The sequence below is a fragment of the Octopus bimaculoides genome, chromosome 4 (genome assembly GCF_001194135.2).
Source record: "Octopus bimaculoides isolate UCB-OBI-ISO-001 chromosome 4, ASM119413v2, whole genome shotgun sequence".
In the NCBI taxonomy this organism is placed as follows: domain Eukaryota; kingdom Metazoa; phylum Mollusca; class Cephalopoda; order Octopoda; family Octopodidae; genus Octopus; species Octopus bimaculoides.
In genome coordinates, this window is record NC_068984.1 from 50,671,208 (window position 1) to 50,682,775 (window position 11,568).

General features: G+C 34.2%; 1 protein-coding gene across 1 annotated transcript in view; it reads right to left on the minus strand.

Moving 5' to 3' along the window:
* The window catches only part of LOC106870199 (DNA repair endonuclease XPF), a 45,891-nt gene that overhangs the window by 28,766 nt on the left and 5,557 nt on the right, over positions 1–11,568 (minus strand). Inside the window, exons 4-12 of the mRNA XM_014916203.2 lie at positions 10,651–10,773; positions 8,776–8,833; positions 7,516–7,668; positions 5,992–6,105; positions 5,138–5,286; positions 3,912–3,965; positions 3,310–3,379; positions 1,707–1,800; positions 397–554 (exon numbers count right to left, since the gene is read on the minus strand). Coding sequence (XP_014771689.1) covers positions 397–554; positions 1,707–1,800; positions 3,310–3,379; positions 3,912–3,965; positions 5,138–5,286; positions 5,992–6,105; positions 7,516–7,668; positions 8,776–8,833; positions 10,651–10,773 — 973 coding nt within the window. The remainder of the gene's footprint in view (positions 1–396; positions 555–1,706; positions 1,801–3,309; positions 3,380–3,911; positions 3,966–5,137; positions 5,287–5,991; positions 6,106–7,515; positions 7,669–8,775; positions 8,834–10,650; positions 10,774–11,568) is intronic.

Consider the following 11,568-nt stretch of genomic DNA (forward strand, 5'->3'; position numbering starts at 1 on the left):
GAGAGAGGTTGATGACTTTTGGGAAAATGTTGAGAGAAGTTAAAGTATGACTGAAGGAACATTTTAGTGTTGGTGTCATAGAAATTGCACCTGCTACACTCAGTAAAATGTTTGACAAATCAAGCAGATACAATGCAAGATCAGTGCTGGTACAATGATAACATGAATGCAGTATGGTGTCTGTGAACTGTGGCATTAGTGTGTGTGTGTGAGAGAGAGAGAGAGAAAGAGAGAGAGAGAGAAAGAGATAGAGAGAGAAAGAGAGAGATGCACATCAACAAACAAAATGGGGAATTATCTATAAAACAAGCAGAAAAAGAATGGGAACATATGACAGAGGTAGGTAGGAAAATGAAATGATATTTAATGAAACAAAAGACCAATGGAGCTACTGACCTCCCTCAGTTGATTACAAGTTCGGTCATCTTCAGCTACAATTAAGATTTTTCCTCTCCCAAAGTCAGGATCCAGTTCAGCATTCTCATTTTGAATCTCAGCAAGGATTTCTGACAAACCAGTCCATTTGGGTGGGATTTCCAAGTCTGGAATACTCTCTAGGAGGTAAAACAGATATAGGCGTTAGTGAAAAAAATAAAAGTCAAGAGACGCAGTGGAAGACTCATCTATCATCTACTTAAAAGCTACAGAATTGGATTCGTTCTGTTAGATTCAATATATTTAATGCAATGAATATAAAAAAACTTAATTTGACAAAAGACAAAATTAGCTCAAAGTATATTATATTCTTAATTGTTTTGAGAAGTTGTTTGTTCATTTGTTTTACATCCATTTTTCCATGTTAGCATGGGCTGGATGAAGTATATAATGAAGCTTTTATTTTACAACAGGATGCCTTTGCTGTCACTAACTCTTACTGTTTTCTAAGGAATGAACTTTTGATTCCCCTTGTTTATGAAAGCATACAGCTACAAGGGGATGTGTCAGAAGAAAATGTCAACAAATGTCACCATTTTTTTGGTTAAAGTTTTTAATGTAAGATGTGGAATGTAAACAGACATAAGCGCACACACACACACATACATACATAGATACATACATACAGGTATGTATGTGTGCATGCATACACACACACACACATACATATACTCACACAAACATTATGGACCTCCACAATGTTTTCATCTACTGATACAAAACTAGAGAACTTGCTCAAGGTACCACACAGTACGATACTCCAGATATGATCCAGTTTTATTCAGTCCCCTGAGCAACATACAAGCTTGAATCTGCAATGTTTATTCTTATTACAACATTAGGACATGTTCACATGTAGATATACTGCACTTGAAGAGGGATGAGGAGCATGTTCTGAAGAAGGTGCTAGAGTTTGAGGTAAATGGACAGCAAAAGTGAGGTAGACCGAGGTAAACATGTGGAGGAGGAGATTGAGAGGGTTGGCTTGAGAAGGGAGGACACCCAAAACCGAGCAAGATGGTAAGATGGTGTGAGGACAGTTGCTATGATATTCAGGTAGATCCGGCCACCCCCGTTAACGGGGACAAAACCCAGATTCAAAATGATGGATGATGATAATAAATGAGAATGAGGAATCCTCAGTGCAGCAAAAAATGGAGATGGGATATAAGACTCATAAACACTTTGGTCAATAGCCTGGCAATATACTGACCCTACAAGATAATTCTCAGCAAAAGTTAGAATGTAAAGAAAAGTAATACAAGCCTTACCATTTTCTCTGTTTTCAGATGCAACACCTTTCAGTTTAGAATCTTCCTTCTTTTTAGAACTTTTGCTAGTTTTGTAAACCCTCATCTTTGAGTTCTGTAAACCAAAATACCAAAAGTATATATCTGTTCTACCTATTATATTTTTTGGAAAGTGAATAAAAAAGACATATATTTAAATATAACATAAACATATATATATTTATGAGATATATAAATATTTCTTGCAAAATCTGAAAATTTTGAATTCAGTATTTAATTTCATCTTTATGTTCAAAGTTCAAATTCCAGCAAGATCAACTTATACTTTCCTTGCTCCAGAATCCATAAAATAGGTATCTACAATGCAATGAAGTTGAATTAATAATACACACACACACACAGATATATGAATGTGTGTGCTAGTATTCGTTTATGTATATGGACAGATCTACTGCTGCTTTATATCTGTTTTAACATATGAGGAGTGCTAAAAGTAGGGGGGAAAATGAAAAAAAAAAAGAAAACAAAACAAAGAACATGAAAAATGCACAAAGGAATATTTGGTTTTAAAAGTAAATAAATTTATTTCATATAGCTTCAATTGTTGGTTACACATTTGTCCATCTGTTTATTTCAACTATGAAATGTAGATGCAAAATTATCTCAGGCTTTTTCTGCAGTAATGTTTTCAAATATTTCTTTAGTTTCCATAATGCTTTGACCTTTATATGTCAATTGAGCTGATACAAAAATTACATAATGCTATATAGGACTATATGGCAACCATGGAAAATTGTGAGGTTATTCTGACAAACGGATTCAGCGCAAATACTGACATGATCAAACAAGATTCCACTTGATAATTTTCCTTCGCATTTGTCAAATGATGTTCCTTAAATTCTTAATTGCTGTTACAGCCTTAAGTCATAATGTCATCTGCATTGAGATATTCAACATAAACACCTTTAGATTCATAAAACACACATACTGTCATCCTGCCTGAATTGACTTTGCTATTATTTGTTTGATGGGATGTCAATATACTTTAATACCCCATTCTATGAATTGTTGTTTCTTTGTTGAATAATATCCAGAAGCCATGTCTCATTACCAGTAAAATTTGCTGTGAAAAATCTTTAGAGATCATTGTCAGAAATATCACTGCAATTGTTGCACATCTCAACTCTTTTTTTGCCAATGAATACTTGTCAAAATATAAGGAATCCACCTAAAACTACTCTTGCACATCTTCAAAGGTTTCTGAAGTATTTGCAGAACTAAGCTTTCCACATACATGTAGTGTTTCTTGTTGTCATCTTTGAATCTGCTTCAAGTAGGCTTTTCACAAACTCAAGGTTGCTTTCAGTTCTCAAAATTGAACAATGCCCACAATAATCTTCATCATATATTGAGTCCTAATCAACAATAGTGACAATAATGATAAGGCATAAATTTACAGTTAAAACACCACATTTCTTAATTACAATATAGATTTTCTTTGTTTTGCTTTTCTTTTTTTCTCTCATTTTCTTTACATATTTTAGAGGCACCACCATACTGGTTCAGTGGGATAGCACTTGTAAATTTATAGATTTGCTTAATATTAAGAAAAGAAATAACTCACCACAATCAGACTATCAGCTGAGTCCAGAAAAAGCCAACCAGAATTTTCCCCAAATGTTTTCTCACTTGTACTGAAATACACAATAATTTCTTGTTTGTTGTAAACCTCTATTACTTTAGTTTTCATTTTGATTTCTTTTTATGTGTTTTTTTGTTTTTTTTTGCAAAGAATAAATACACCTAGCCAGTTTACTCAAGTCTTCAATGATCATTCTACAACATAAAGATGTTAGAAGATTATACAATCTACTGTGTATAATGTATATTATGTGTCTTACATCACTGAGACAAGTGAGGTTACATGCATCAAGATTAAAGATCTTCTACCCCATATCAGATTTTATTCGGACTTACTACTCTCCCAGACAAAGATGTCTCTGCAACAGTTTGCAGAATTCACTTCTCTTTCATTCTTCCTTTGATTTTATACAGTATAATTTTACAGCTAATGTCTTTCTCATTATCAATCACTATATAGCTTGAAATGGGTAGCTTTTATTACAGATGTACACACACACACACACACACATATATATATATATATATTGCTTCTAATACCAGAAAAATTTCAATGTACATATAAATATATCAAAATTTACTTACCAAATAGAATTCACCACACTAAAAAATGTGACACAGTCATATTGGGTCAAATCTCTGGAAAAGAAATAACAATTAACATAGATAAACAAACAAATGAGAGGATTCTTGAAATGTATTTGTGTGAGAGTGGAGAGGGAAAGACAGACAGACAGATAGCATGTATATATGACATATTTACATACACAGATGTAAACAAATACTTACATACAAACAGACATATGCATATAAACATGCACACTTGTGTGTATGTTATACACTTCAGAGAATCACTATCCATTAAATGATCAATATTCATTAGAGATATGGAATACTTAAAAGCAATCAGTTATTTAGTTAAAAGCCCTGGCTGCACGGTTCACCTCATGATCTGAGCTGATCTTTTAGATAATTTATACTACCATACTCTAACCAATTTAGGTGAATCAAGCTTGATTCACTCCAAGATACTAGAGATTACTACAACAACAAAATTCAGATTTACAACAGTTTATTGTGTAGTGTCACGAACAAGAGACATAACTCTGCTTATTCCAGTTAGGCTGATTAAACAAAAACCCGGTTTAAATCTTACCAGGTCTACATTGCCTTTTATTTTTTAATAGCTGACACCAAGTACAACTACTATATTGAGTACAACTACTTAAATTCATTACTTCTAATTAATGTGGTAAATATATTACATAATGCTACAGAAGAAACTGATACCAAACACCTAAACTATGTAGCCTTGAGTTTTGTAACTATATCACTTATTATAAAGTAGGAGAGTATGGATGGTATGATAGTGATAGAGGTAGCAAGCTGAGAGGTTAGCAACTCGGATCTTGTCAATGCTACAGCAGATTTTGATTTGTTTGTTTTTAAATTATTAATTAGACAGAGAATGGCAATGAACATGGCTTTTGTAAGAAGGACCCCAGACTAGTAGAATTAACGTTCAGTTTAAATTCTTTGAAGGAGGGACAGAATTCCCAAGAACTTCAGTACTGAGGAGGCAAAGGTTTAATGTGTTTTGTTGGGGTAAAAAGGTATTTCCTGTCTCCTTAATGCCGCAGCAATGATGATAAGCACCAGCCCAATGAATCAAAAAGATATGTAAAGAGTTAGATAATTTATACTAAGATTTGTCTCAGATTTACGAAAGGTTCAACATCTCCACTGCAATATCCTAAAACATTTAGTAAACAACCTTGCACGGAAAAGAGTGATAATGCTGACAGACTTACTGGCAAATCATCCTCAAGGTTTTGAGATCAGAGACAATCTGCTTGGCTTTGCTGCTGAGCTGGTTCCAAATAGGATTCAGTTGATGTCGAATCATAATATCAAAGGACTTGCCAATCGCATTTTCCACTGTTATCTCGTCAAAATCAATCTGAAGAAGATAGAAGAAAGAAAAAGTTTATCGAAATGATAAAAATGAATATACTAAGCTGGCGCCCCAATATGACTGCAGTCTAATGACTGAAAGAAGTGAAAAATAGAAGATACAAATAAAAGACAGGCCACTAGAATGTCTTCTTTTGTATCAGTAAATTATCGATCATGCACTGCAGTGCATTAACATGAACATAGTCCTGCTCTTAGATTTGTGGATTTGCTCTAAACTAAGAAATCATAATCATCATTACTGTTGTTGTTAATTTCCTTTGATTACAAAGAAATGGAGGTTACAAAATCATTTTTATATATTCAGTTTCAAATCTCGTTTAAGTTGGTTTTATCTTTTATTCCTCAGTGGTTGATTTAATCAAATGTTTCTTCCCAAGAAATGTGTTGTCTTGTAACAACATCAGGAATTTTAATTTTTGTTATTTATTAATGATGTTTTTCTAAAAAACAGAAAATATTACAACACAGGATGACAGAATAGGTGGAGAGCCAAACAAAGAAAAATGCTTTGCAGGGTTTAGTTAAACTTCTTTTTTATGTTCTAAGTTCAAATCTTACTAAGGTACCAGAAAAGTACCAGTAACATATTGCAGTCAATTGAATTGATGCCACTCTTTTACTATAAATTTGTAACCTTGAGGCAATATTAGAAGAAACCTGTATTACCACAGAATAAAATATCACCTACAGCAGAGGTAAATCTTTTGAGATCAGAGATGCAGGCATTAATAAGATCAAGAAGAGCTGTTTGGCAAGCAACCATTGTACTAGTCATCTGGATGTGCAGCTCAACAACCTCTATCTAAAACAAAAGAAAAACAAGAAATGAATCACAGAAGCAAAAAATGAAACATTTAAAATGAGTGAATAAAGAATGGAAAGACAAGAGACAAACTAAAGAAAATTTATCATAATCATAGTAATAGCTAAGACAGAGATCAACAACATCATTGCTGATGCAACTCTAAGTCATCAAGAGTGGCCAGCAGAGTTATTGAGGAATGTGTGCTTTTTGAGTAAAAGAAGAGTGGTTACCAGTTGACTAGCTAAGAAATTATTAGACCAATAAGTATATATTTACTTTCTACCGTCTATATATTAATCTGCTTTACCATCTATATATTAATCTGCTTGTCCTTCAACCAAATTGTTATGCATTCCTTAATACCTTTTTAGACAACATTGATATACTGCTATTTATGCAAGTCAATAAGAAGGTATGTATGTGGCCTCTGACTTGTTAGAAATGGTAACCAAATCATTTCAAATCACATCCAACTGTCTTAAAATAGAAAGGAAGCTAAAAAAATGTAGCACATGAGATTATCATGGCTAGAATTTCTGATAAAAGATCTGCTCAATCAGGACTGACTCAGGGATAAGCATCAATAAAAGAAATGTCTGAAGTAGTTGTATGCTGTCAACTTCATGTGAGAGTCCCCTGAAGGGAATAATACTACTGTTGGTTAGACCTAGGAAGCTGCACCGCTTCCTGTCGGCCTTGCCACATTTCCTGTGTCCTTATGTTTACAAGGGGGAGACAAGCACCTCCACCCAGCTTAGCCTGCATCCAGAGACATGTTTCTGAGTCTTTGCTTGTCATCAGTCTGGAGTTGCATGACCTGCTAGTCGAAGATGCCTGTCAAGCTCTTGTAAACATATAATAATTCTAGTGATATACATTCACTGATTTCAAAAATGGAAATAATACATTTCTAAATCTCTCAGAGAGATTTATGCCGTAGCAATACGATGAAGTAGTTGTATGCTGTCAACTTAATGTGACATATCTCTGGATGCAGGCTTAGCTGGGTGGAGGTGCTTGTCTCCCCCTTGTAAACATAAGGACACGGGAAATGTGTCAAGGCCGACAGGAAGCGGTGCAGCTTCCTAGGTCTAACCAACAGTAGTATTATTCCCTTCAGGGGACTGCCACATTAAGTTGACAGCATACAACTACATCGTATTACTACTGCATAAATCTCTCTGAGAGATTTAGAAATGTATTATTTCTAAAAAAAAAGAAATGTCTGCTCAGGTTAACATCCACTAAACTGATCACAGCCCACTTTGATCCAGTGCTGATTCTTCAATCTAACTATATATTAGTACAAAAGTAAATGACGATCACAGGATGTAAATGAAACAAAACACATACAAAAATAGAAACAAAATTATTAACATAAATCAACAGTTTTAAATGAAATCTTACCTTATGTTTATCTAAGCAGCTTGCAACATTAGCATGGAACCGTGGCCACAAGAACAGTTTCTTGAGAAAAAGATTTTTCATTACGTTTTCAACATGGGCAAAACCAGTTGTGAAACCAGAAGGCCGGTCAGAAAAAGCCTTGATAAAACCAGTCTATAACAGATAAATATTTAGTATTTAGAACAGAACATGAATACTGCTGCCAAAGCATTAAAAATGTTATTTTTGTTGTTGAATAATTGTAATTAACCCCATCTGAACAACGGAAACCTTATGACACAGATGTAGTAGCAAGATAAATTACAAGATTATTACATCCAATTAGACTATGCTTCAATTAGCTCTGCAAACATATTGCATTTTACAGCCATACAGGTTATGTAGGGGAGGTGCAATGTGATAGTGGATGATGATGATAATGAACATGTAATATCTAGATTTCAACTCGGTCCATTTATTTAGCTTCCTAAGAGACACAATCAAAAAGATTGGGAAGAAGCTGTATTACTGTCAACAAGTCCAACATATACCAGCATAGAAAATAGGAAATAGAATGGATGATGACAGAAAATGCAAAAGTCAAGGTGATGCAACATTACTGTAATTACTATGGATTTTGACCTTTGTGTTTTATAACTGTTGTCTCAAGCTATTGCTATCTAGCACCTTTGGATGATCTCTACTCAACCGCTACACAACTGCTACTCAACACTCCTACCACGGCCAGACTACCTCTATTTATATGTCTTGGGAGATCTTACTTCTTTGCCTGGGGGCGTCAACACAACAATAACCCAGCTCAGACTACAAGATTTAGAGGAAATTGGCAAAGGGACTACACTCTTCTGAGGTACATGTGTATGCTTTCTCCCCATAATAATAGAAACAAAGAGAAGAGAGAGAAGGAAGATTGATACTACAATAGTATGTTGCCAATATTTTTATAAGGTATTTATCTATCTTTATGTTCTGAGTTCAAGTTCTGTCAAGGTCGACTTTGCTTTTCATTCTTTCGAGGTTGATGAACTAAGTACCAGTTGAGTATTGATGTAACTGACTTAGCCTCTCCCCAAAAATTGCTGCCCTTGAGCCAAAATCTGGAATCAATATTTTATAAGGTATTGGATATATTAGTTGAAAGCAACCATGGATAAGTGAGGTATGTTAAAATTGCTTTGTAAGTTACCTCTTCAAACTTTTAGTTTTCTTATCTAATTAGAATATAATGGGATATACTTTAAACTCAGAATTTCCACTTACTTTGTTTTTCTGTCGATAAAGTCTGAGAATAAATGCTTCCTGACATGAATCCAAGATTCTAAAAATCAGAAAAAATAATTATTTATCTTCAGTAAAAAAAACATTGCCCTTGAAAAATTTAAAAAGAAAGGAAAAAAAAAATTCTTTCACAATAATTTGAGACATATACCTCCCATCTTAACGACAGAGATGAAATGGGATTGCAAAAACGTCAATGTCATGTGGCTCACATTCACTACAGGCATTCCACTTGGATTCTAGAATGAATCAGTTGAAGAATTTTCAAGCAGAAGACATAACACTTAAGTGAAAATATTTTCAAAAGATTTGGTAGTTAATTCTTGATATCTGTACAAACTGATAAATGCATAAAGAAGATACTGAGTGAATTACAATTTACATCTAGGAGGTTGTGAGGTACTTCCAGTCAGTTACTTCATATCAGAACTCTACTCCAGTAGAGTTGACTAAGATATATTCATCATCATAATCATTACCACCACCACCTCCACTATTATCACCAGTGGCAAGTACAAGAGTTTATTAACTTATTTTATCAAAGTAGAGTGAAGGATGAATGGTATAGTCAACACTCTAGTGAAATTTGACCAAAGAAATGAAAGAAACACATTTAACTCATACAGAATAGATATACAAGTTCATTTACTTTTTTATTTTTTGTAGAGGAAAGAAAGTAACTGACTGAGAAAAAAATCAAGCTTAATACACTATCAACACTGAAGAGGGCAAGAAATATGAAATGCAAACTCAATTCAAATCGTGGAAGAATTTATGGTTAGAAGACTTAGCCTTTTGATACCAACCCACTCGAGACCAACCTGGTTCCAGAATACAAATTTCATATTTTAAACCCTTTAGCATTTAAACTGGCCATACCTGGCCCAAATACTCTACTTGTTTTATGTTCAAACTAATCAGATCGAGCTCCTCACACCTACCATGCAATGCCATTCTAAAACTATACAATTACATCATTGAAAGCTCAAAGCTACAATGATATTGTTTGATAAATTCAAAACAATGTGAATGAAAAGCATTACATTTGACAGAATAATTTGAATGCTAATGGGTTAAATTGATCTAAATTAGAACCTTCTATGAAAATACCATGTTAATTTACCCACTTAATAATCCTTTCTACTATAGGCACAAGGCCTGAAATTTTGCGGGCAGGGGCCAGTCGATTATATTGACCCAGTACGCAACTAGTACTTAATTTAGATACACACTAAAACCAGATGGTTACACCAGGCCCTGCCAAATCAGATTGGAGCCTGGTGTAGCCATCTGGTTCACCAGTCCTCAGTCAAATCAGCCAAGCCATGTTAGTATGGAAAGCGGACGTTAAACGATGATGATGATGATGATGATGACTAAACATAGGTGATGTAATTTGACAGATACTTGGTAACAAATCTGTTGTGAACTAAGCTGGCTTACTGCTAACATTTGCATGAGAATAATAATAATAGTATTAGAAGCCACAGCAACAAGAAGCGCAACAGTTGTAATTAAAAGTGTGTTAAAACTATTCATATAGCTCAGGTTTCTGTAGAGCTGGTGCTTCATTCATCTGTAAGCAAATGGGCAACAACTCTCACACTGGATAGGTTGCTAGTTTATCAAAAGTTAACTTTCTCAGCTGATCTGGAACCTATTTTTGACAGCTTGGTAAACTGTGAAGCAAAGTGTGCAATTTAGAAACTCAGCAAAATACATTCAATATTCTTATCCAATATGATTTTAACTCTTACAAATCAAACAAACTAGAATTTGATTAAAAGAAAAGAAAAAAACATTTAGCAAAAAGATAAACAAAAGAAAATAACATTAGAAAGATCTAGAACATCTTACTTATGAGCTTTACAGACGATAATGCCTGTGATGAGGTTTGCTGGAATATTTTCTGTGAGAAAGTCAACGACAAGAATTCTTGAAGTCACAAACAACACACCTCCTTCTGTGTAAATTTTCTGCCTAAAAAATTCAATTTAAAAAACTCAAAATTGAACAAATCAGCCACTAAAGGAAACACACAATATTTCAATTTATTATTATTTTTCAGTTACCTTTTATCTTTTTATCTTTTACTTGGTTCTCTGATACAAATTCTGTTTCATAGTGACCTAAATTAAAACCTGTCTGTAAACAGCAGAAGTGAGCTAGAATGTTAAAATTTAGTGCACACATACAGTAGAGTTCAAGGTCAATCTTTACCAAATGGCTTCACTCTGCGTGCTTTAGTCTTGTTACTATGGCAACATTCCAGATACTTACTGATGAGACCTCATATGTTAGATGATACAATTAGGCTTTCCCTGATATTTTCATAAATTAGTACAATGATAACAATAAACAGGATTATTTTGATAAATATGAAGGAGTATGAAGACCGGGAAAGCCCCTGGCCCATCAGGAATCACTGCAGAGATGCTCAAAATATCTGGCAGTGTTGGCTATAGCCTAGTCACCCGTATTACGAACCAGGTGATACACGAAGGAGTCATACCCAATGACTGGTGTAGCAGCATCATAGTCAACTGCTACAAAGGTAAAGGTGACGCTTTAGATACAAATAATTACAGAGGCATCAAGCTGTTAGATCAGGTTATGAAAGTTACAGAGAGGGTCATAGCCCAACTAATTAGGGAGCGAATCAATTTAGATGAGATGCAGTTTGGGTTCGTGCCAGGTAAAAGCACTACTGATGCCTTATTTCTAGTGAGACAGCTGCAGGAGAAATACCTAGCTAAGGATAAACCTCTGTACCTG